General features: G+C 49.1%; 7 protein-coding genes across 7 annotated transcripts; 4 read left to right on the top strand and 3 right to left on the bottom strand.

The window, feature by feature from the left end:
* Positions 1 to 821: 821 nt before the first annotated feature.
* On the bottom strand, positions 822 to 3,472 carry BDV59DRAFT_62810 (Zn(II)2Cys6 transcription factor). Its single transcript, XM_073696789.1, has 3 exons — positions 3,057 to 3,472; positions 2,751 to 2,951; positions 822 to 2,702 (listed from the first exon to the last, which is right to left on the bottom strand). The coding sequence occupies exons 1-3, from the start codon at positions 3,226 to 3,228 to the stop codon at positions 1,081 to 1,083; spliced, it is 1,995 nt and encodes a 664-aa protein (XP_073546477.1). The 5' UTR covers positions 3,229 to 3,472; the 3' UTR covers positions 822 to 1,080.
* A 395-nt stretch (positions 3,473 to 3,867) lies between these two features.
* BDV59DRAFT_181611 (uncharacterized protein) lies at positions 3,868 to 4,402 on the bottom strand. The gene has a single exon (XM_073690264.1). It carries the CDS (start codon positions 4,282 to 4,284, stop codon positions 4,054 to 4,056), a length of 231 nt encoding a protein of 76 aa, XP_073546478.1. The 5' UTR covers positions 4,285 to 4,402; the 3' UTR covers positions 3,868 to 4,053.
* Positions 4,403 to 6,983: 2,581 nt separating this feature from the next.
* On the top strand, positions 6,984 to 10,039 carry BDV59DRAFT_208899 (SAM and PH domain-containing protein; the record flags this gene model as incomplete). The annotated part of the gene is made up of 2 exons (XM_073695293.1): positions 6,984 to 7,052; positions 7,101 to 10,039. 2 exons carry the CDS (start codon positions 6,984 to 6,986, stop codon positions 9,354 to 9,356), a joined length of 2,325 nt encoding a protein of 774 aa, XP_073546479.1. The 3' UTR covers positions 9,357 to 10,039.
* A 442-nt stretch (positions 10,040 to 10,481) lies between these two features.
* Positions 10,482 to 12,628, top strand: BDV59DRAFT_62937 (NACHT and Ankyrin domain protein). Its single transcript, XM_073696790.1, has 7 exons — positions 10,482 to 10,962; positions 11,020 to 11,084; positions 11,141 to 11,335; positions 11,394 to 11,418; positions 11,474 to 12,022; positions 12,081 to 12,221; positions 12,283 to 12,628. Exons 1-7 carry the CDS (start codon positions 10,574 to 10,576, stop codon positions 12,380 to 12,382), a joined length of 1,464 nt encoding a protein of 487 aa, XP_073546480.1. The 5' UTR covers positions 10,482 to 10,573; the 3' UTR covers positions 12,383 to 12,628.
* A 2,897-nt stretch (positions 12,629 to 15,525) lies between these two features.
* On the bottom strand, positions 15,526 to 17,088 carry BDV59DRAFT_62942 (autophagy protein 5). Its single transcript, XM_073696791.1, has 4 exons — positions 16,886 to 17,088; positions 16,649 to 16,803; positions 16,160 to 16,592; positions 15,526 to 16,099 (listed from the first exon to the last, which is right to left on the bottom strand). Exons 2-4 carry the CDS (start codon positions 16,766 to 16,768, stop codon positions 15,705 to 15,707), a joined length of 948 nt encoding a protein of 315 aa, XP_073546481.1. The 5' UTR covers positions 16,769 to 16,803; positions 16,886 to 17,088; the 3' UTR covers positions 15,526 to 15,704.
* A 164-nt stretch (positions 17,089 to 17,252) lies between these two features.
* Positions 17,253 to 18,306, top strand: BDV59DRAFT_181623 (uncharacterized protein). Its single transcript, XM_073690265.1, has one exon. The coding sequence runs from the start codon at positions 17,492 to 17,494 to the stop codon at positions 17,951 to 17,953; it is 462 nt and encodes a 153-aa protein (XP_073546482.1). The 5' UTR covers positions 17,253 to 17,491; the 3' UTR covers positions 17,954 to 18,306.
* Positions 18,307 to 21,334: 3,028 nt separating this feature from the next.
* BDV59DRAFT_62964 (uncharacterized protein) lies at positions 21,335 to 21,849 on the top strand. Its single transcript, XM_073696792.1, has one exon. It carries the CDS (start codon positions 21,408 to 21,410, stop codon positions 21,702 to 21,704), a length of 297 nt encoding a protein of 98 aa, XP_073546483.1. The 5' UTR covers positions 21,335 to 21,407; the 3' UTR covers positions 21,705 to 21,849.
* Positions 21,850 to 22,406: the final 557 nt, after the last annotated feature.

Consider the following 22,406-nt stretch of genomic DNA (forward strand, 5'->3'; position numbering starts at 1 on the left):
GCTCGTGCATTGTTCCAATGATCCTAGATAGGTCTTGGAAGCCTCATGCATCTGTAACTAGAGAGAAACTTAGAAATTGCGCTATACTGACCGGCGGTTACGGGCCTTGTGCCTGTGAGGATTGTGTCACATGGATCATCGTTGTGGCATCATTTTGGCGCCGTACTAATGATATGTTTTTTCCTTGTCGAAAGGTAACGACGAGGAGAGAGGCACAGCAACACTTCGATATCTCACGAGTTAAGCAAGGAGAACTATACTGCTGAAGTGATTTTACAGACGCACCTCCATTGAATATCAGAGCAGCCACTACAATAACAAGCAAATAGACCACCTGGCGTACTAAAGAGTTGGAAAGTCGTCCATACCCCTTGCTCGCGTTTCAGACGAACCTGGTAGATAAGTATAGTTCGGCTTTGCTCCCGATAAGGCATGGCATGGATTTCCATGAAGACCGCCGGTCCCTGAACACCTTGAGATAGGATCATGTATGCCGTACGCCTAAGTAGACGAGGTTCAAAACATGGACCCTCGTGGGCGTTGAAACAAATACCAAATATCATTCAACAAACTATCAGTAAACATGAATGGAATCAGCCAATGATAAGCAGCAATAAACTCCGGGCAGAATTAACTAGATGGGATATAAAGATGGGAGCAAAGAACAGGCATGAAGCTGAGTGGGTATAATCGAATGACCGAGGACGGCGTCAAACGCGGTGGCTGTTGAACCTAACCCAACAGAATCTGCCCGCACAGCGAATATTACCATGATGACCTGTACCAGCAATGTGGCGAAATAGAGAGATTGGAGTCCATGGCTTCCTCGCTCCCGTACACCGAAGGCAGAAAGAGAATAAGACGAGGCGAGAAGATCACAAGAAAACCAATGATCAGACCATGGAACAAAGCAAAAAATAAATAGGAAAAAGTAAAAAAAAAAAAAAGAAGTTTCCATTACGCCCTATCGCCACAATAACACCACGAGCAACGTCGCAGAAGGGCTGAGGACCACCATGCCCCATATCAACTAGGCTGCATGACATATCTGGCTGCGCAGATCTGTTGAAGGTGATCTCATCACATCAATAGATAGTCCCACTTGTTGCGTCTCATTACATCCCGCCAATGAATTTGTGGCCTCGTTGGCTGCTGTAGCTGCTGTCCAGTGCCCTCAAAACCGATGGGAAAACCCCCGCCCTGTGAATACATAGCACCAGAAACTGGTGTATTAAGCGAGGCTTCATCTGAAGCTCTCCAAACCTCCTTGAGTAGCCGATACATGCGGCCGAAATTTCCAAAGTTTCCAAGGTATCCGAGGGCTGACGTCCGTTCCTCCAACACCGTCCGGAAATTGCTTGAGGGAATTGAATATACCCCAGCGATAAACAATGGCCATACTATGGAACGATCAAAACCAGTAGGGCCTGTTGGTATGTATTGAAGAACATCAACAAGTGACGCCACTAAGTTGACAATCGAAGGGTCGCTAGGGTTAAAGCCCGGAATGATGCTGAAAAGGTAAATCCGTGACGCAATGCGGAACAGAGCACTTATTGTTTTGGTGAGTTGTTCTGGATTGACCATTCCGGAGGGTCCATAAGGCATCTCAAATGTCAGGGTGGTCGGCTCGGTCCAATCAATCTGGGCGTTCAACGCTGAGATATGACTGTATATGTTAACATCATCAACGCGCCCCTCAATTTTTAGAGATTCCAAGCATGCGATCTCCGATATCAGATACATAATACGATCCTCGCAACCCATTAACTGCTGGAGCCCAGAGGATGTACCGCTCAGATGCTTGGTGCGGTAAGTATGTGAGAACTGCGGTGTTTCTCCCAACATGGTGGACCCTAGGATGTCGATCCACGAGATGAGCGAGATGTTGAGCTGTGTAGGTGGGCACTGAAGCTTCTTCACAAGGTTCGTCACAGCTTGGAAATGGGAATTCCATGGGATATCCGGCAGATAGTCCTCCATTGTGCCAATAGAGCAGTGGTAAAATATCATCGCAAGGGTCGCATCCATCACCTGCATCTGGCCGCTCCCACGATTCAAAATGCGGCAAAGTTGTGATATGGCGGCATAACGGTGTGACATGATATCGTGATCCATTTGATCTTCCAAGTCCTTGCTCCACTTCAAATGGATTGCAGCTGCACTGAGACAACAATGTAGATACGAACGATTGACTTGAAGGGAACCGAGAATTTCATTGATCCGGGCTGCACCTCCTCGATGTATCTCGAGGATGGGGAACACTAGGCGGATGACATGATCGACAAAATGGTCAAGGAGGGGGCGGTCATTCTCTTCCAGAGAAATGAGAGAGTGAAGTGATGTTGAGAGGGGTCTGTTTGGGTTCAAAAATCCGGTAGCATCAATGGGACTATAAGGCTGGGGAAACGTCGCGCTATTCTGAAGCCAGTCATTGTTGGGTAGTTCTGGTGTCTGAGTTGGAGTTTGGAGCTGTGGTTGAGACATGAAGCCAAAATTGGGAATTGGCGAGCCTTGAAGGTATGGAGTATTGTTGAATATCGCCTGTTGAGGGGGTTTGGCACTCATATCCTGCGGAGTGACTGGAGTTGGAAGCGAAGGGGTCATTTGGCTAGGCTGCACAACAGCTACTGGGCGATTGAAGTCAAACTCCTGGGTGACCGCGGGCTTCTTGGCGAGGGCATGGATTTGCTTCATATACTCTGCGTCTATATTAGATGATAGCTCAGTATGTAAGGGTTTGTCCTTACCTTTTAGATTCCCTTCCTTCTCAATGATCTTGCTTTGGCGAATTCGTTCTTTGATCCTCTCCTTTTGCTGACGCCGTTGCTCAACTGAAGCCCACCATTTTGGAGGCTTATAGTCACACTTCAGAGAGAGTTTCGAGCATGATTTACATGTCGGTTTTTCTTCGTCGCACTTCTTTCGCCTTACCCGACATGTGAAACAACCTGGCGCGATATATGTCAGTAGTATATTCACTAGTTATTTGACTGAAATCATGCAACTATCAAGACTAAAGGGCAGAAGCCATGTGAAAAATTGGATGTTGATACCTGATCGTGACCTTTGATTGGCCTTTGTCTTAGGCTCCTCCATATCCTCTGTTGGTTCCTCTGGAAGAGACGGCATATTGGGAGGAACGGATTCCATGGCACCCATCGTCCCAATGGTAGCAGTATTCACCATTGGGTATTGAAAGGTTGAGGGGATCATGAAGTTAGACATTGTCAGACTTGCCGGCTTCCGGTGGAGCGACAAATGCAAAACAGATAGGGCTGAACAACAGGCTGGTCAAGGGAAAGAGCTATGTATGAACTGCAGGGCACCGACATGTAAATGATTGGGCCAGATAGACTGAAAACAACAACGAAACAAACACTCTCCGTGGTCTCTTTGAATCAGAGATGTTTCAGGAGACGAGGTTGGTTGGTGATGCGGTATCAGGTAGGTATTTATGAAGAAGTGTCAGGCTGAAGCATCTATATGAAGAAGTAGAGGCTTCGCATCTGCAGGACCCATGCTCCGATGCTTCTATTTTTGATAAAACCAAGCAGATAGGGACAAGGGATATTGTTTCAAGAGCCGGTAGGATATGCAAATATGGAGTGGGTATGAATGTGAGATAGCAAATCACAGTTGAAATTCGGTCCCAGGGTGGGAGGAAAGATCTAATTTGGGAGTTCTCAGTAGACAAAGGCGCAGGAAAGCAAGGCCCTTGGATGTCGAGTCACCTATACTTAGGAGTGCGCGCTTAGAACCGTAGGACTGATGGCTGCAGGGATGATCATGGGCGCATAGAGAGCGCTGACAGGGTTCCGCTGATTCGCGGCGCAAACTACAGGCTGGTGCCTGGCACCGGTGATTGGATCGTTGCTGGTTCCTCTGCGGCCTGAGTCCGATAGAATAATTGGAAAGAGACATACATATTGCAGGTCGGGAACGCTGGGACCAATGTCTGGCCATACTTTGTCTACTACTAGTAAATTCAGTATACCCAAACCATCGGTCATGACTCCCCTTCATGCTATCTGTGCTAACAATAGAACCTGTCTAGAGTGAGCTCTGGACTAGGGGACCGTCGTTTGAGTGGTTTCTCCCCCTCACTAGTGCAGCCAGAGCGCTAAGGAACATGAAAACTAAGAAGACCAGGCAAACTGCTTCGGTATGATGGAACGTGTGCCTCATCGTGATAATCCGCCAATTGAAGGGGATCACCAGTGTTGGGAGCTTATTGGAGCTGCTTGATTGGCCCAGAAATGTGACGGGTGCCAGATGAGACATGCCAAGCTTCAATTAGAATGGAGATACTTAGATTGCTGACCAACCGTCGTACGTGTGGAGTGGTTTGGTGCCCGATCCCTGAGCGCCTGCTTTTGGCTTCTTTTGACGGGAGCAAGCATGGAGGTCCCTTAATTAGCAACACGGTTATGCATGATAATTTATTGCATTTGTGCGGAGAAGACATCCCATCATTGGTGCTACATCCAGATATCCAGTTTAAATTTAGTAAATTGGCTTGAGCGGGCGTCTAGTGGCAGCGGGCGCCCTCGGTATTTTCTATTAATATCTCGGCACGACATGCACAGGTTGGCAGCAGATGATGCTCATGATTGCGGGGTATTACCTGTTTTGACAATATCCCACACCCACGGACTAAATTTTCTATCTTTTGGCACTATTTCTAAACATAACTTGCATGAAAGCGCGTAGTTCCTGAGCAAGCGTGCCAATTAAGTCCTATTCCCAACCCAACACTTGAATGAGCTCTTTATTTGTCTACTTGTATGTTCTTTTTCGGGAGTTCTCGTGTGGTAGACATCTGCTTTCACATACAACACCTTTAGAACGCGCTTGAATGGGGAAATCGGACGCCCCGATATACTGGGCCGTACCACATGCTTGCATTAGAGGACATTAGGTTGCTCCTAAATATAGACGCGATGTCGTCAAAATGGGACAATGCCGTTGGGACTCCCACGTTTCGTGACAGGAACCTGAACTACGCCTGCCTTTGTCGAGTGTCCGCAGTATTCCAGCATCGTGTAGAGACACCCTTCATACGCACTGTATGCTTCTGTTACTATCCCTCACTTAGATTGTGTTCGACTGTCTTACTAATTATCTCTGACTTTCTACTTCCCCTTCAGGAATTGTGCGCAGAGGCGATAGTTCAAATATGAAGACCTACCATCAGTCGTAGATGACAGAGGACGAGAGATATCTTCAGCACCAGGGTGTCGAACGCTATTTCACTGTACCATATTAGAAGAGGTTAGCTACTACAAATTTTGCCACCAGTGCTTGGGATAGAATTCTGCGATAATTAAAGACAGAGGAGATTATGTGGGGGAAAGGCCTCCTCTGACAGTTTTCCGGCTGTGCAGAATGCTTCAGACCCCTTAGGAGAAATGCACATTACTCTCCAGGGTTGGCTCATTACTCAACCACAATTACGCAAAGGGAGGGGTCTGCAAGAAGTATACTTGTAATCTTCGGTGGAATGACACGTCGACTCAAATGGCAAGGTCACGGAGGACATTCTTTGGTTTGTTTCATCGTGAGAGAGGGGAGCGAATAAACGGCAACGTTGGAGAAAAAACGTGTGTAATTATGGATGAGATAATAAATATCTTTGACCCTCGTCAAAAAGTTATCACAGTCACATCGACCCTATCACACTGCCGACCTTGCATTAGGCACTTCGTATCGTGCACACAGCACCCTCCGGTGCATTGTGCCTGTCTACACCCTTGACGGTTAGACTGCCCGTTCAGAAACATGAGGCCGCACCATACGGATGCCACTGAAGTCTATGAGAAAGCAACGATCATATTCGCTGGGCTCGTTTGGATAGACAGCTCTGGTGTTTAAAGGACACCCTCAACTAGCCGACCGGACCATGAGCACATTTTGCAATTAACCTGATGACACGGAGGAAACTCAATCCTTTCACTCTGTAGGTAAATCAGCAGGAAATATTTTCTCCGATTGTCGAGGATGGGCGCTTCAACTTATAACCCCGAACACGGACGGGTGAAGCAACTCCAACAACTTCCTCCGCAATCAACACCCTAGCAACTACAATGCGTTTCTCCGGCCACGATTGGCGAATCCACCACTCACGCTAGTTGATGGTGAAACTTGCAGGTTCGTGGGCGCGTAGAGAATATTGCGCCAGTCAATCAGAGCCAGTCAAGATGTGCCGAAAGAGTCGTCACAGCAGTAGCGTCAACGGACGGGCCTCTCACAGGGCGTGGCCACCCGCCTCTTCACATCGACTCCTGCACCCCCATCTCGTCTCCGCCAGCAACTGCTCACATCACCCGTTCTCTCGCTTTGCTCCGCCTTTAGAAGTCTGACCGTACGCCATCGTCCGATGGCGATGTGCCAACCATCATGCTCATCACAGGGGTGCTTCTTGCTGGCTTGCCGCCGGCCCCAAACAGTGCTGCTCCGCCTGCACCTCCAATTCGTCCGATCCTGCAGCCATGGGCATATCTTCTGCGTGAATCACTTCGCTTTTTCTCAGCGGGAAGTTTCGCTGGCTGGATCGGTTGCAAGAGGGGCAATCTACATAAACTCTTAACCTCCCGAATCTGACCGTTTCCCAACTACCCCCTTCTGGACCCCCCGGGACGATATTATCCACACTTTCGCATCGTCCTACAAGCCTTCATTTGAAAAAAAGAATTTCTGATACTGGTCAAGTGTACTTATTTCAGCCTCTGTTACGACCAGAACACGTGCTTGTGCGTGTATGCTCTTTTTGTGTGCTGCTGCACCTACCGCCTGATGGCCGTCAGCAAACATGGTGAGTAGTTGACTCCGGTTACATGCCATCATTGTTCATACTTACAGGTAAATAGGCTAGCAACCTTACATACGACGGGATTTATCCTGGGATCCATAAAGGTGAGGCAGTGCCCTTTTATATACCCAGGACCAGCATTCCGCGACCGCTCTCAGAAGCCACCGATATAATGGAAGATGAAGAGAATGACGATTCCTCTGGATTCCCTGAAGACTCACCCTTCACAAGCGTCGCCTCAGTAAGCGCATGGCACCAAGAATGACAGATCAACACTAACAGCACGCAGTTTGGAACGGGGAGTAGTTCCTCTGCTTCGACCCCTAATGAGGCAACAACGCCGGATTCCACCGGCTTGACTGCGTTCGACTTTCATATCGATGAGAAGATCATTAGAGGGCCAAACGGCCCGCATCTCTTCCGTTCTTCGGCTGACTCTTCGGAATACCCGGAGTACATCGACGAGGCGATGTTTCACTTCCCTGATCAGCTTCCGAACGCAACAGTCCCCTACTATCACGCAGCTTCAAAATTGGATCCCGTGAGAAGGGACACGCCTGTGCCAAGCCAAGGAACTTCCACAAGCGAGTCACATCCTCAACACGGTGACTCTCGAGGACCTGTTTCGCTCGCATCGTCCGATGTCTTTGCCTGGTCCCCACGAGACGTCGTGCAATGGTTGCAAGGCCAGGGGTTCGATGACATTATCATCGAAACCTTCTTCGTCAACGATATTACTGGCCCCATACTCCTCGAGCTTCAAGCCCAGGACCTCAAAGAGCTCGGTATCCAATCATTCGGCAAGCGTCATACCCTGATGAGCTCGATCCAAAATCTGCGGAATGTCGTCATGCCCAATCGTGCTGTCCGCCCGCCATCGCAAGGGGCAGTGATTCCAGATGCTCTACCGACTTCTCGCTCTTGCACCACTATGTCCAGTGACTCCACCTCTGACGAGTCTAAGGCTACGAGGAGATCAAGTAACAGTCGGCGACGCCGACGCCATGACAGCGACTCTTCTCGCAACGTTGGGGATCTTGCACCTGCAGATTCCGTCTCCATTGTAGCAATCGAGCAACTGCTACCGAAGATCCATAGCTGCTCCAAAGGCGAAAACTGTCGCAAGTGGCAGAAGCAGCAGGCGAAGCTAGCCCAGCTTGCGAGGGATCTGCCGGCAGGGTCTACTCAGGGCAGAATCATCTTAACTGGTGACCCAGGAAACCCCAAGACAGCCCCGAATCTTGTCAAGTCGCCTAAGTCCGACCTTACTCCTTCTCTTGTCGCTTCTTCGGATGTTATGGGGCCTCGGACTCCAGGTTTTCAACTGTCAAAGGAGAAACTCAATGAAGTGCAACCGCGAGACCCTCAGGAGAATGTGCGTAATTACCTGAGCTTTCAAAAACTGAGCAGATTACAGCCTGTCAATGAGCCTGGAACCCCACCGAAAGAAGTTTTGCCTTCCCCTGAATCTTCTTCTCCTTCATCAACAAGGAACAATCAGACGCTTTCGGAGCATCTTCGCCATCTACCAAAACTGCAGATCCCGGCCAACAGCAAGGATAGTATAGCCCTCACCTCCAGTATCTCGGCTCAGCGCACAGTTACCCCTTCTATGGTGCACCGACAGCCGTATGAGGATGAAGGTTACGAAACTGCCACGGCGATTCCTCAAGGTCAAAAGTATGCTTATGGTACAACAATGTCTCCTGGAGACTTCTACCGTTCTGACCCCCATTACCGCCAGGACACACCGTTATCTGAGATGGATGTCCCCATGACGGCCTTCCCCATTGGTCACGTGGCTCGAGAGGAGTCGCAGTCGGTTCCCCCAAATATGCGATTTGGAACCAACCGCTACATCCCGATCGACCCAATCACTCGGCCAGCATCTACGAAGGCCGAAAGGCACCGCAGAAATACTTCGCAGCAGAATTTCCCCACGTTGGGATCACTCGATGAGCGTTGTGCAGTCAACCCCATTGAGACTCCCGAAGACATGGCGAAGACTCCTCGCATGGGCTATTATTCCAAAGCCCTGCTTTCCCCAACTCGCAGGACCCCGGATGATGTTACCCATAGTGGGTGGATGAAGAAGCGAAAGACAACTCGTCTCCTGCGTCACGAATGGGAAGACCATCACTTCACACTTCAAGGAACACAGCTCGCCATGCACACGGACGAAGAATCTGCTCGCCGAAACTCGAAAGCTCTGGAGTACATTGACGTGGATGATTACGCTGTCGCCTGCTCATCGCTTGCTTCGAGCTCCAAGCTTACCGCTGCCTTCAAAAAGACCGTGTTGAAGCGCAAAGACAACCCCTTGAATGAATCCGCTTTCGGTTTCTCCCTGATCCCTGGAACTGGTCATGGCAATAACGTCGTTGACAGGAAGGCATTGCTCCTGAACAGCGGCAAGTCGCACCACTTTGCCGTGAAGACACGGGATGAGCGCATTGACTGGATGCGGGAGCTTATGTTGGCCAAGGCATTGAAGCGTGGCCGAGACAGTGGTGCTTCCCTGAATGTAAATGGCAATATGATTTGAGCCCATCGTACCCTCGCTTTTCATATAATTCACCCCTTATACCCCATTCGTCTCTTGATTCCAGCACCATTTTTTGCTTGCTTGCCTTTACGATTTGTTATTTCTTGTTGGTTTTCGATTGAGCCGGTTACGACGCATGGTACGAGTTTCTTTTGTGAATGTCTTCACCTGCCATTTTCGCCTTAAGCCCTTCCCACAAAACAAATCTCCTTCTTTTCTCTTCTTTGTCATTGGAAAGATCCCATTATACAAGTGGGTTAGAATGTGATTTATGGGGGTAAAAATGTGGCCCACGCCACAGTTGCCCTTCTAGGATATAAGGGAACTCCGTCCTTGATGGACGGAGTATGCATATGTCTGTTTTGCTGCTGGGTTGATCCCACTGCTTACTACGCCTTTGAAATATAATCACATACTCCCCTTCACGGCCTGCTCTATACTGTCCAACCCTTAGAGAGCTGTATCAATAGGCCTACAATCATCAAAGCCTTTTAGAGTAGGACGCACGTACGAGAGATAGCAATCTTTGAAGGCCCAATGAGCCTCGATGGACACTTGGGTGGTTTGTTGGCATTGACCATGGCCCAAAAAGCCCAAAAACCAGTCCGAGGCAGCTGGGTGGCAGGTGGAAGAGATGATCCAGGAGTCCATCCCCGCCTCGGCGCTTAATGCAGCGTGCGGAGTGGAATTTCTTCGATACTGCCATGCGCCACAGTTGAACACGCTGGATAGGATGATGCAGGAGCTGGTCTGTAAACCAACCACCCTTCATTCTATTCATCCGGGCGCCTAGAGCAAGCCAATCGCCCCATATCGCGTGACAGTGGCTCCCAGGAACGGGTCTTGTGATTTGACGATCAATGCGGCCATTTTCAACTATTTTGTCACCCGTCTCCCAGGCTCCTGGGTATTTGTATGATTGGGCTTTCATCCTTGTTGGCTCTACCAACTGATTCTATTGGACGCTGTCCTGCATGGTCACCACAAAATGAACCCACATGCCAATGGCTCATTGGGGTCTTCCTTTCTCTAATCCCGCTAGTGACTTAAATCTTTGTCCGTGCTAAGCGCGTGCCTCGTTGAACCGTTCTTCGACAAGCGGTGTCTTCTCCACTCTACGTCCCCCTCCGACCCGTATTTTTCTACTCACCAGCCGGCCTGTTTGAGGTTTCCATGGTTCAGAGAGCTTCACTCAACCCACTTCTTGGTATTCCAAGATGGCTGAAGTTCCCGCGCTTCGCGGGCGTCTCACTCAGACAGCCCATGCGGTCCGGGCCATCACCCGCTGCCTGTGCGGAGGGAAAGAGTCCCAGGACTCCTCGCAGAAGGCACTCCTGGTACTGTGCGAGATTCTTGATCTTCTTTATCAAGTTCGCGAACAATTGGGCTGGGCCGTGGAGAAGTGGGTGACCGCACCGGGCCGGCTCAATTCCCTAGATGAGATTCTCTCCTGTTTCGAGTGCACTGCTCGAACCATCGAGGCTACTTTCCAGCCTGGAGGGGTCACAAGTCGAACGTATAGGAAAGGGCTTCTTGAAAGAACGTTTCTACCGCGACTGGAACAGTATAAAACATGTTTCATTGTTGTTCTGCAGCCTGATTCCAGGTAGGAAATATGTACTAGGGTGGGCTCTAGTAACTGGTGTTGCTAACGTGTCGTCAGAGAGAAATTCCTTGTTGAGCAGCAGTTGCGTGGTAGTATCCGGGAGTTTCTGGACTTGGAATCAGGTAGGCTGCAGTGTAATAAAGTTTGTGTCGCATGCTAATGAAGGCGAATTGATCAGCCAGTCGAGACGGCGATCTCCAGTCTAGTCCCGATTTCCACAATATCACCAGTCCGATAGTATCGAAAAACGCCATTTCGCTGTGCAATATTTCGCAAAACCGGCAGAAAGAGACCTGCCAGTGGATCTTCGATGAAGAGAAATATAAAGCATGGTTATTTGGGGCCTATCGAACGATATACTGCACTGGTCCAGGTATGCCAAGCTCAAGGAAAGACATCGTATATAGAGTGATTGCTAATACGAATTGTAGCTGGCGTTGGCAAGACTTATCTAGCGTAAGACACCCAATGGCATGGTGCATTGGCGTGGCTGATCATGGATAACTCGCAGATCTTCCATCATTGAAAACCTCCAGAACGTGTTCACGTCTCCCGAAGTTGCTGTTGTCTACCTTTTCTGTCACGAGGAGAAGGAGGAGGATCAAACTGGGTCAACCTCCATGCTCGCCAATATTCTCGCCCAGCTTGTGCATAGGCGAAGCGCAGCCTCCAGCACGACCGCATTATTGTACCAATCTGAGTCTCACGCCAAGGGGAAGGCTTCAGCAAAGTCCTATCAGAACGCTATTCGATCGGAGATAAACCATTTCTCAAAAGCGATCTTTATTATTGACGGCCTAGATACGTTTCATGACAAGGACAAGATCTTAAATAGATTTCAAAAATTTCCGGACCACGCTCAATTTTTGTTCACACTACGAGATCCAAGACATTCAAAGACAGATGTGGCAATATCGATAGTATCAACCAGGAGAGATCTCGAGACGTACATCGATTCGAGGATCAGCGAGGACACCAATCTCACATCACTTTTGCGGAGATATTCTCCTCACTTGAAACAGGCTGTAATCCAGCAAATTATCGAGAAGGCTCATTATGTGTATGTCACTCATATATATCTTCGTGATTTTCTGTCGCTCACAGTATGCCACCCTCAGATTTCTGTTAGCGAGATTGCACCTAGATGTTTTATCCCGCTGCACAGATGTGAGTCTGCTGCAGAGAGCTCTATTGCATCTTCCCGAAACATTGAATGATGCATATGCCGACATAATTAAAGATCTTGCCAGTCAGAACCGGTATGCAAGTCGTTGTATTTTTTGGACTCTCTATGCATACAGACCGCTCACCGTCTCGGAGCTTAAATCCGCCGTTTCATTTGAGCCTCAGAATGGAATCGCCCAGAAAGAACCTCCGTCATTTGAACAAATCCTGCACGTTGATACAGCGGGCATTTTGACCGTTGAACCAGTCACCTCAACTGTCCACTTTGTTCACAAGACAGCCAAGGAATATCTTACGGGAGCGGCCGCGAGGGTATTTTTCCCAATAGCCCGAAAACATATCGCCGAAACCTGTTTAACCGTCATTACTTCTGATGAAGTTGTCGACGACTGCTATATTAATCATGGCACTACTCCCCGAAATCCGGAACGAAGTAGCCTGGTCAGCTACGCGGCGACCTACTGGGGATATCATGCCCAAGAGGCCCCGGATGAAGAACATACAACTCAAGTCCTCATTCGCGCATTTTTGAATAAGCTGTGCTGGAGACGTCCTCCAGCGAATGCCGATTATCTTCCAGAAGAAGTTACAATACCGCCGCAGCTGGGACTGGGGAAATATTTTCCCGATTGGAGTGCCCTCCACGTCCTGGCTTACTTTGGTATTACGGCGAAAGCCCTACGGCTTATCGAAAAGGGGGATAATGTAAATTGCCAGGAGAATTCCATGGGAATTACTCCGCTACATTGCGCGGCTTATCGTGGCAACGAGGAGATGGTAGAGCTGCTCCTTGAGAATGGAGCTGACATCAACGCGACATGCAAAGATGGTAGTAGTGCAATGCATTTGGCAACTGAGCAGGGCCATAGGAAAATTATGAAACTTCTGCTTACGCGGCGAGCAAACTCGCGAACCGCAAACCGACACGGTGTTACCGCCCTCCAACTGGCAGTCGGCACGGCCTATGATGAGGCAACCGTTCCGATGCTTATAAAAAGCAGGTCCGATATGGACGCTCAAAATGCCGCGACTGGAAACTCCACTCTCCATATTGCGGTCAAGCTTCATAGGTCTCGAATACTTCTTTTCTTGCTGGAGAGAGGCGCGAGCATGAACGTTTTCAACAAGGAGGGCTTAAATCCACTCCAAATGGCGGCGAAAATCAACAACTGCGAGGCTCTATCGCTACTCCTTGAACGGGGTGCAAAAGTTGAAATATGTTCATTATTCGGTTCTCGCGCACTGAATATTGCAGCCACAGAGGGCAACTGGACGGCTTTTGACCTGTTGCTGATTGGTGGTGCCGACATAAATGCCTGGAACCATGAAGGAGACACCCTGCTGCATGAACAGTCTAGCAAAGCTCGCACTACCTCTGTCGCTGCTCACCTATTAGAACAGGGCGCCAACATAGAGGCGCGATCAGCTCAGGGTTATACACCTATACAATGTGCGGCCATGACAGGGAACAAAAAAATGTTCTTTTTCTTGCTAGACAATGGCGCCAAAATCGATGTACAGACGGCAAAAGGAGAGTCACTTCTCCATATCACTCCACCACGCACACAAGATTGCTTGGATATATTGGCGGCATTGCTTAAGCTGGGACTTGATGTTGGTGCCTTCTGTAGCAACGGATGGACGCCACTGCATCAAACAGTGTATGTCGGAACGGGTGCTCTAGACATCGAGTTTGATAAGACCGCAGAGTACATTCAGCTTCTTCTACGACACGGTTCAGACATCAACGCAGTTGCAGCATCACCACTACGAGAAACACCCCTCCATCTTGCGACTATGGCTACAATCCCTAGGCCATCTCTTATCTCATTTCTCGTCGTACATGGAGCGTCTGTAAACTGTACCACCAGCGAAGGTAGAACCCCACTTCACCTAGCTGCGGAGAGAGGCCGTGACTCCATATTTCGAGCTCTGTTAGATGTTGGTGCCGATCTCACTATTAAGATCCCCAGTGCAGCAGATGACGGTGATGATGCAGAGGGCGGCAAAACGCCCTTGGATATCGCGCGCAACCATCCATGGGGTGCTCTCTGGTTCGATGACCAAGGTAATCTACTTCTCGCAGATGATAACTTCCAAGGAAGCATAGCAACCACGATAGAGATTGAATCAGACTCGGGTACGGATGATGAGATTGGAGGTTCCACATTGGTAGGTGAGGAAGGATCGCAGTGGGGATCAGTCACGTCGGCACCGGTGATCTCAATTATTGAATGATTCAATTGTGGAGTTCATATTGGATTTGGATACCCTTTTCATCCGTATGCAAAAGCGTTGTTCGCCATATTAGCCGGTGTCATGGCGTCAATGAGAGCTTCAAGCTCTTCTTACTTTCTACTTGGGATGTCCCAACGTTCTAGTTATCAAGTCGCCTTCTTGTTATACACTCCCTAGGCCCTTGGGCTTCTTTTCTAAGCTGGATCCAAATTTTATTAGATCTTCAAGCGATCTCAATATTCTTCCTCTGTTCGCTGCTTCTGATCCATTATGCTTGTTGTCAGCTGTACGTATGATACCAAGGATATGAATTTTGTGTATTGGACGATTTTATTAGAAACGTCCCAGAGCATGCAACCAGGGCGTCAAGTACAGATAGCTGCATCACGACGTCAATAGTCATACGTTGTTGATATTTTTGGGTTTGTTCCTTTTAGTGCACTCGATACTTACGATATTCGTCACTCAACATGACGGATTAATGACCATGTGCCTAACCATTTCTACACTGTATGGAGCAAGAAATAATGGACTCTTAGACGTCTCATTTCTCTTATTCTTTTCTATTTCCCTTGCTACTCAATTACTTACCATTCATCATGGAGCCAAACCCTCCGGGATTAGTTGGGCGTTCTGTCGGTCTGTCTCATTTCGAAACTTCATTTCCATCTTTACCCTACGACGTCAGGCTAAGGGTCAACACACATATGGGTAGTTCCCAGGCGTACCCGATAGTAACTCTAAAGAGTTCATTAGACATGTGGTAGTCATCCAGGCACCAGAGATTATTTTGCTCCTGGGGCTTTTCCGAACCCAAATGTTTCTGTGCGAGCCAACTGTTCTATGTTACAATCAGCCAGATAAAAAACTTCATCTCGTTACAGAAGCTGCCAGTGTCTATCAGGTTCGTGCCTCGTCCGTTTCCGACAGCGAACGCGGAGTGGTATTTGCAATGGGTTGATCTCTTCCGTCCTTTGGCCGGCTTGAAGAATCTATTCGTCCACATGTTGGCATTAGATCTCTGGAAGGGTATCACGCTGATTTCAGGTGTTTGTTGGAAAGACATATTATGGCGGAAAAGGTATATTTCCTCTAGCTGCCTCAAGAAAGAAACCCCTGAGGTGTGCCTTCCAAGGAGTGTGAACGGTTTGGCAGGCTCTTGTGAATCTGAAGTTTTATCGCTTCGCCACCATGAAGCGCTTCGGCTCTCGGCGGGACAGCAAAGTCTTGTCTAGTTGACCCGTTCTAGGAAAAAGAACAGTTGATCTCACAGGAAGAACATATTGCCGCCGGAAACATATACTTGAAGTTAAAGTGGACTATCCCATCATCCGAACAACAATGTAAACCCACCCATCTCCATACGCCGAGCTCCTCACGACTTCCTCGACCGGCGCCGACATTGGCACCGCGGCACCATGCAACACCGGCTTTGCGAGCACAGGTGTCCTGCGACTGGGAAATAAGTTCGGAAGTAACGCATGCAATGCCGTCCCTAGGGTCTGTGGCTGCGGTGCTCTTGAGAGAGTCGCCTGGCTTGCGGCCATGCTTGAAGGGGGAAGTGTTGGTGGGAGAGGTGACTGGACTACCTTCAAAGAGGGAGATCCAGAGTCGGGGGGGAGAGGAAGAAAGAATCTAATAGGTACGTTCCGGAATGGCTGAGTTGGGGGAGGGAGGAGGATACTGGATATGCGTTGGAAGGAGGGTAGGTCCACTGTAAACAATTATCAACTGTCGGCTAAAACGGAGTAGCTTTTGAGCAAACTGCACATACGGTCTTGAACTGACTGCCATAACCCCGATGAGTCTTCTTTCGAGAGCGTCATGATTCCCTTCGCGGTCCCATTACGGATGAAATCAGCTTCCTTGACGCTGTTAATAAAAGCGTCGTGCATGACCATGCCGTCGGCGTCGAGACGGACTAGTTCATCATCTGGCCAGTCGCTGAAATGCACCACCAGTCGCCATGGTAGTGGGTCCTCCGAAATATCGTCATCAGATGCTGTCCCGGTTCCCTTGGAGGCTGGATCGGCACCCGCGTAGAGGTCATACAAGAGTCCAACAGGTAGATGCCATTTCAGTGGAACACCTTCGAAGGAAAACCAGCCATCATGGGCCTTCGAATTTGGTTCAATCAAAGAAGATGAGAAGAAATCTCGCAACCTAGGAAGCAATGAGGGGAGATATGATACCCGAGGGTACGAGATCTGCCATACGAGTCAGCCACCGTCGATTGAATAGCTGGGGATCTGGAGATAAATACGAGATACGGGTCAGTCTTGTCGTATGACCGACTCTCCGATGGAGATATAGTGATCTGTAGTGGGAGTCTCCCGTCCCATACAGCTTTCTGAATATCGTTGAGAGTTGTCTGGCTCGTCATCCTGGGAGAGGATTATGGAAAATTATCGGATTCCTCTGAGAGATTGTTAGCGCCCTGACAATCTTCAATCTTCAAAGGATCTTGGAAAAATATCCCATAGCCTCATTGGTCCCTTACAAGAGTGAATGATCCACGCTGCAAAACTACAGGCCTGCTCTTACTCGGAGAGCTCGCAGTTGCTGCCCCGCTTCGGTATCGCGAGCATGATACGGTGAGAAGTTAGACTGCTCAACGTGAGTCCATCCAGGATGGCGGTAAATATACATGTACTGACGGGATTATAGAGAAGGACTTATGAGGACTCTGTCCCAGAAAAAGTGATATGCAGAAGGTGAATCGTGTAGATGTGCCGTGGGCGGCTTTCCCGATCGAGACGCGTCACGTGTCTTTAATCTAAGGCAACAAGGCACGAACTTCTCTCGTCCCGAACAACCGCGAAATCCAACGTGCAAAACAAATATTCCCCCCTCGACCAAACAGAGAAAGCAGATTGCACCAATTCTCCGCGAAACAATCGTGCGGGTTTATACTCGAATTACCCGAGTTATACATAGTATTCTAAATTAATCAGCTGTCGCTGCGCAGGACTTGCGACTCGCAAGTCCTTGATCCAATCCACCTCTTATGAATCACAAGTTGAACGATAGCAAACTAACTAGCCAAAAGATTATGCCGTGGCCGAAATTACCCTAAAATGCATGAGCTTAACGAGTGACTGGAGAAATGACCACTTGCCGAGTCCGATCTACCTCAATCTCGATCGCTCGTATGGGGGAGGCTCCAAACAGATGTCAGGGAAAGTTCACACCAGAGAAAGAAAAAGCATCCAGAAATCAGGTCAGCACCCAGATGTCCACGTGGACGGATATACTCAACATGAACTACTGGAGTTCAGCGTCCACTCCATGCTCCAATCAAGGCGGCAGACAAGACCCCCACGACGACACTGTGGACACGGATGGTAGTCGAGGTTCAACATCTCATTCGATGATTCGAATACTCTGTAGTTTCCCCTGTAGGAATGTTTCTTTTTGCCAGATTTGCTTTGGGGGTCACCATGTGCCCAACCACGGCCGGATTAAGACCCGATTGGGTCTGGTTCTGGAAACCACACTCAGGGCGGGCAATATTTCCAACACAGAAGATCCAGCTATTGTTGAATACTTGGCATGGTGCTCACAATAGGCTTGAGACTTAATGATCGCGGTCAGGCCCTCATGGTTGCCTTCATGTTTGCCTTGGAACTATCCCGCATCTGGGTCGGTGTAGTCGACTGCGGGTGCCGGTGAACACCACATTGCTCCGATTTTCTCCAAGAATAACTTGGTACGCACTATGCCTTGGTAAATCAGTCGTTCTGGTATGACTCGTGCAGGCGTTTGCGGCGCTGACTGCGTCAGTGACTCAGAAAATGGTGTATAGATTTGGCATGAGACATCGGGGAATCTCGAGGTCTCCGTCAGTGTTGAAAACTGAGTAGTAAACATTATGTCCCAAGTACATGTGCAGAACGATACACATGCTAGTGCAATCATACATTTCTTGGCAGGATAATACTATCCTGATAGCACTTGACATGAATCCAATATATGCCACTTGGTTTCTTAGCTATTATGGTTTGATTAAAAAAACGAAGACCGAGCTGCAGCATGTTTCATGAGAGACTTACTAACCGCAGTACGCAGTTAAGACAGTCGATTCATACCTCATCACACATGTGATTGGATTGACCGCATATCTGGAATTTCCAAACTAACAACGCGAAGCTAGGAGAAAGTAAGCATGATTTTCTCTGGGAACCCTTAGATCCATCATATTATACATCAAGGACCCACCCTGTCTATCATGCCTAGCTCACAAGACCTTATTTCTCGTGTTGCCACAAAGTGCAGTGGAGGAATAAGTATTTTGCTTAAGACGCCCAGAACGCTGGTTTTTCGTGGGGGACTGGTGGCGTCTACGGGTTTTCCTTCTGTCAAGCAATGCCGCCAGTTGGAACATACAGCGCATACACCCGCACCTCCTGGGTTACGGGGAAACCTTATTCGACCTTTTGCTTGTTGTGATGCGTATTTAGAAGTCCTGGGTCCTGGGGAAGCGGGAGCGAAGACCCGAACCACAACCAACGAGGACGTGGGGCAGACGGTTGGAAGAATGTCGCAAGCTAGTAGAATTGGCACTTTTTAAGGCCCACTTCATCGAGGCTATAAATTGAAGCCAGAAAATTTCCATGTGTGAGTCCCCCGGATGTTTCAGTCTGTGACAAACGGCCCAAACTCTCCGGCATGCACGGCAGTCCTGGAGGGCTGAGCCTGTATTCCGCAAGTCCGTGCATCTCACATAGCGTGAGATACAAACGGTCTAGTCTCACGGCTAGGAGGGAGGGACTGGAACATAGTAACGCCATGATTAATCCACGGCCAATCCAGCGAAACGCCATGTGAGAAGGACCAGAAAGAGGACGATGTAATTGGCAGTTTGGCGACCCCTTGGCTGTCCAGCGCGTGGCCATCCTGCACCAACTTGCACAAGGCACAAGGTTAGGCCCGGGATAATGGTCATAGCTTCTTCCCACATGGCATGGCTGCAGTCCCAGGGCAAGCTGAGATACGAGTGAGACAACGACACAAAACGCCCTTGTTGCCATGGCGAGCAACATCACGTCTCTTGTGGCTTTGTGTAACTTCGCTCTTGTCCATCAGGGATGGACTCCTGACTTTAGCTCGTTGTGTTGCCCCTTCCAGTAGGAGTCAATTCATAACCTCGCATCAATGATTGCCCGTCACTAGGGTTGAAGGCTTACTCCGATCATTGAGGAGCTGCGCGTAGAGAATGTCGCCAACCGCTGGCGTAATCTTGTTCCAGGGCTCACATACTCTAGACTAAAATGTAAGGATTTAGGAGGGCTGGTTTCAGGTTCGTATAGGCCAATCGCGACGACGACTATTACCCACATTTGTCTTCTTCTATTTGTGACGGATAAAGGGATAGAACGCAAGAAATTGCACGGACAACTAGCAAGCGGAATAGGGGGCCGAAGAACTGCATAGGCATTAATCCCCAAAGAACAGTAGAGAAATCAAACGAGGCAGCAGACTAATAACCGGTCGCAGGGTGAATACGCAGTATGTGGTACTGTATCACACTCGAGGGGACAGGCGACCTGCATCAAATCGCCGATCCTTTCCTTTTCGGCTGTGAACATCAGATATGTCTCCACACAGCAGGGACCGTTCCACGTCTTGGTTTGTGACAGTCGACATAGGCTGCCGCGCCCTTACCTAGCTCCATTAATGCAGAGTCTGGCATTCTCGCTACTGGCATGGCGCGGGTCGGTTCGAAAGTCGTGTCTTGGACAAAGCCACGCGGGATGGTATGCTTGGCGCCGGTAGGAATGATGAATGGCTCCAAAGGGGTTTGCTGCATGTTCGCTGCATCCGATCTCAACGCTTTTCCCGTCTAAGAATGATCGTTCATGAGGCATTGCCGATCGAGTTCGACGCCAAGAATCTAGCATCCTCCGCACTGGCCTCGCCAGCGTGTTGAGCCCAGCGAGATCCGCAGCTTAGACCTATTGCACCTTGCTTATTAAACCGTGGGGGACTGCCGATGATAATTAGACTAGATCGTTGACGGTTAGGACGGTTGGTCTGAGTATGGACCACTAAAACGTCCAGGAATAAACTCAAGCCTGGCAATGGGGCAATCTATCCATCACTGTTACCTCGCCGAACATCAGGGGAAATTGGTCCCAGGTACAGACAGATAGACAGTTGCGGGCGGACAGCGCAGGTAATATGCCAAGAACCCCTTTTTATGGATGTCTTGCGCATGTATGCATGTATCCGCGGAGGCACTGTCCGACGACGGCATCTCTCCTGGGGCTGCGGTGATACATTCCCAGCTCTCTGGTAACCCATGCTAAGAGGCGGACTCGGCCAGATTGTCGGGTTGCTCGTATCGATCTCCAGAAAGGATATGTTCATGCGCCCATCGCCATGATTTGCACTAGTTCTTAGCTTTCTCACAGTTGGGCCAATCTCAAAAGCATAATTGCTTTTCCCAAGTCCCCTCTTTAATTTGTTGTAGCACAGCCCTTTCTCCTGGGTCTCTAGAGACTGAAGAGCACGACTCAACCTTGAACGCTTAATTTTAGCAGAGGGGACAGATGATCAGTCGATCCTCAAATCGTTCAGCCTCAGGTATGTCACTAGCCGGGAGGTGAAACTGACGATCGTATTTGGCGCAGGAGCCGACTGACTTAGGGCCCTCATTCGTGACTTTATTTGATTCACACTGCGTACTCATTGGAGTGGAAGAGGAAAGGAAACTGAGCCATCCATGACGAAGACCAAATCGTATTACCCTGATAGATACTAGTTGGAATGCATTGCCCAAAGAGGGATCTTCTCAGGGTCTCTCTCGAGCATACCCATACTTTCTTCATATCGAGAGATGATAGACCGTTAGATTTCTGGTGATCGCGTCACGGTCGATGTAGATAATTCCAGGCTTGCGAAGCCTGGAACGTTGACATTCACTGCCATCGACGATCTTGCCCTAGATAGAATAAATAAATAAAAAACAACAACAAAAAGGAGAAAGAAAATAACGCAACGGCGAAGAAAACTCCCACGAAATGAGGGTAAATCATCCCCGAGGGCTAGGAGATTTGTGGCAGTGCATTTTGCTTTTCTCATTTTCTTTTCTTTTTTTCATTATTTTCAGTGCGATCGACCACGTTGGGCCCCAGAAGCGTTTAGACCCAGCTGTTTGTTCATCCCTTCACAACGGTGGGTGTGCGTATCGGCCTGCGATCTTCTGGCTTCTCTGCCCAAGAAGTCAAGGCAAGTTCCGATCTTGGTCTAGACTCTTGAGTCGTGACGAAGCTTTCAAACCAGGGTCTGCCAAATTGCTTGTCCGGGTTTCAGCTTGAACTCACCCCTGGCCATGGCCGGTCCGTCCCTGTGATGACGACGGGTGTCGGATGTCAACCATGCGGCCGTGGCTTGAGACAGTTCCTATTGGACCCGAATCACATACCGTGAGGATGAGCATGATGTTTCTCGGCTTCTGCGCCTGGCATACGCCATGCTCAGCGTTATGGGCTTCCTAGAATGTCCATTCCGTATCGAGTCCCTTTTTCTCCACGGGGATCCAAACCTCGAAAGTAGTTTGTACCTTTTTCTTATTTCTCGGCAGCCCCAAAGATCACCGGGTCTAATCTCCTCGGAAAGAACACCCAGCGTCGTTAGCTTCTGTCCCCGATTGAGGTCATTTCCCTACTAAATCCTCACTAGGCATCCGGGATTTGCAGGGCAGAGCCCCATTTCACGCCAGTGGCTGGACTCTGGCCTCGTAGTTCGAGTCTTTTCACAAAGTCGGGACGACCTGACGGGAAAAAGAAAGGAACGTCATCCACTGGATTGTGCAACCAGGTCATCCCAGATCTGGTGCCGGGGATGGTCTTTTAGCTGAAGATCTCCGTCTCGCTGCCTCATTCCTTCCATGTTCTTTCATGCCTCCATTTTGCTTCCCATTTTGGCCCTGCCAACGTGAAACAAAAGGACCATTTCGTCGGCTCCATAGCCTTCTTTCCATTCTTGTACCAAGCCTGTGGGAAGTTTCGTCAGCCTGC

This window comes from Aspergillus ambiguus, assembly GCF_047715705.1.
Source record: "Aspergillus ambiguus strain CBS 117.58 unplaced genomic scaffold BDV59scaffold_23, whole genome shotgun sequence".
Lineage (NCBI taxonomy): Eukaryota > Fungi > Ascomycota > Eurotiomycetes > Eurotiales > Aspergillaceae > Aspergillus > Aspergillus ambiguus.

Excerpts from the sequence above, each read along its gene's own strand:
- BDV59DRAFT_62810 (XM_073696789.1), bottom strand. The coding sequence starts at position 3,228 with ATGTCTAACTTCATGATCCCCTCAACCTTTCAATACCCAATGGTGAAT. Across the intron at positions 2,952-3,056 it reads CAATCAAAGGTCACGATCAG|GTTGTTTCACATGTCGGGTA; the intron begins GTATCAACATCC and ends ATATCGCGCCAG. Across the intron at positions 2,703-2,750 it reads GAAGGAAGGGAATCTAAAAG|AGTATATGAAGCAAATCCAT; the intron begins GTAAGGACAAAC and ends ATATAGACGCAG.
- BDV59DRAFT_181611 (XM_073690264.1), bottom strand. The coding sequence starts at position 4,284 with ATGTCTCATCTGGCACCCGTCACATTTCTGGGCCAATCAAGCAGCTCC.
- BDV59DRAFT_62937 (XM_073696790.1), top strand. The coding sequence starts at position 10,574 with ATGGCTGAAGTTCCCGCGCTTCGCGGGCGTCTCACTCAGACAGCCCAT. Across the intron at positions 11,419-11,473 it reads GTTGGCAAGACTTATCTAGC|ATCTTCCATCATTGAAAACC; the intron begins GTAAGACACCCA and ends GATAACTCGCAG. Across the intron at positions 12,023-12,080 it reads ATCGAGAAGGCTCATTATGT|ATTTCTGTTAGCGAGATTGC; the intron begins GTATGTCACTCA and ends TGCCACCCTCAG.
- BDV59DRAFT_62942 (XM_073696791.1), bottom strand. The coding sequence starts at position 16,768 with ATGACGAGCCAGACAACTCTCAACGATATTCAGAAAGCTGTATGGGAC. Across the intron at positions 16,593-16,648 it reads ACAAGACTGACCCGTATCTC|ATCTCGTACCCTCGGGTATC; the intron begins GTATTTATCTCC and ends CTCGTATGGCAG. Across the intron at positions 16,100-16,159 it reads ATGGCAGTCAGTTCAAGACC|TGGACCTACCCTCCTTCCAA; the intron begins GTATGTGCAGTT and ends AATTGTTTACAG.
- BDV59DRAFT_181623 (XM_073690265.1), top strand. The coding sequence starts at position 17,492 with ATGACCACTTGCCGAGTCCGATCTACCTCAATCTCGATCGCTCGTATG.
- BDV59DRAFT_62964 (XM_073696792.1), top strand. The coding sequence starts at position 21,408 with ATGAGGGTAAATCATCCCCGAGGGCTAGGAGATTTGTGGCAGTGCATT.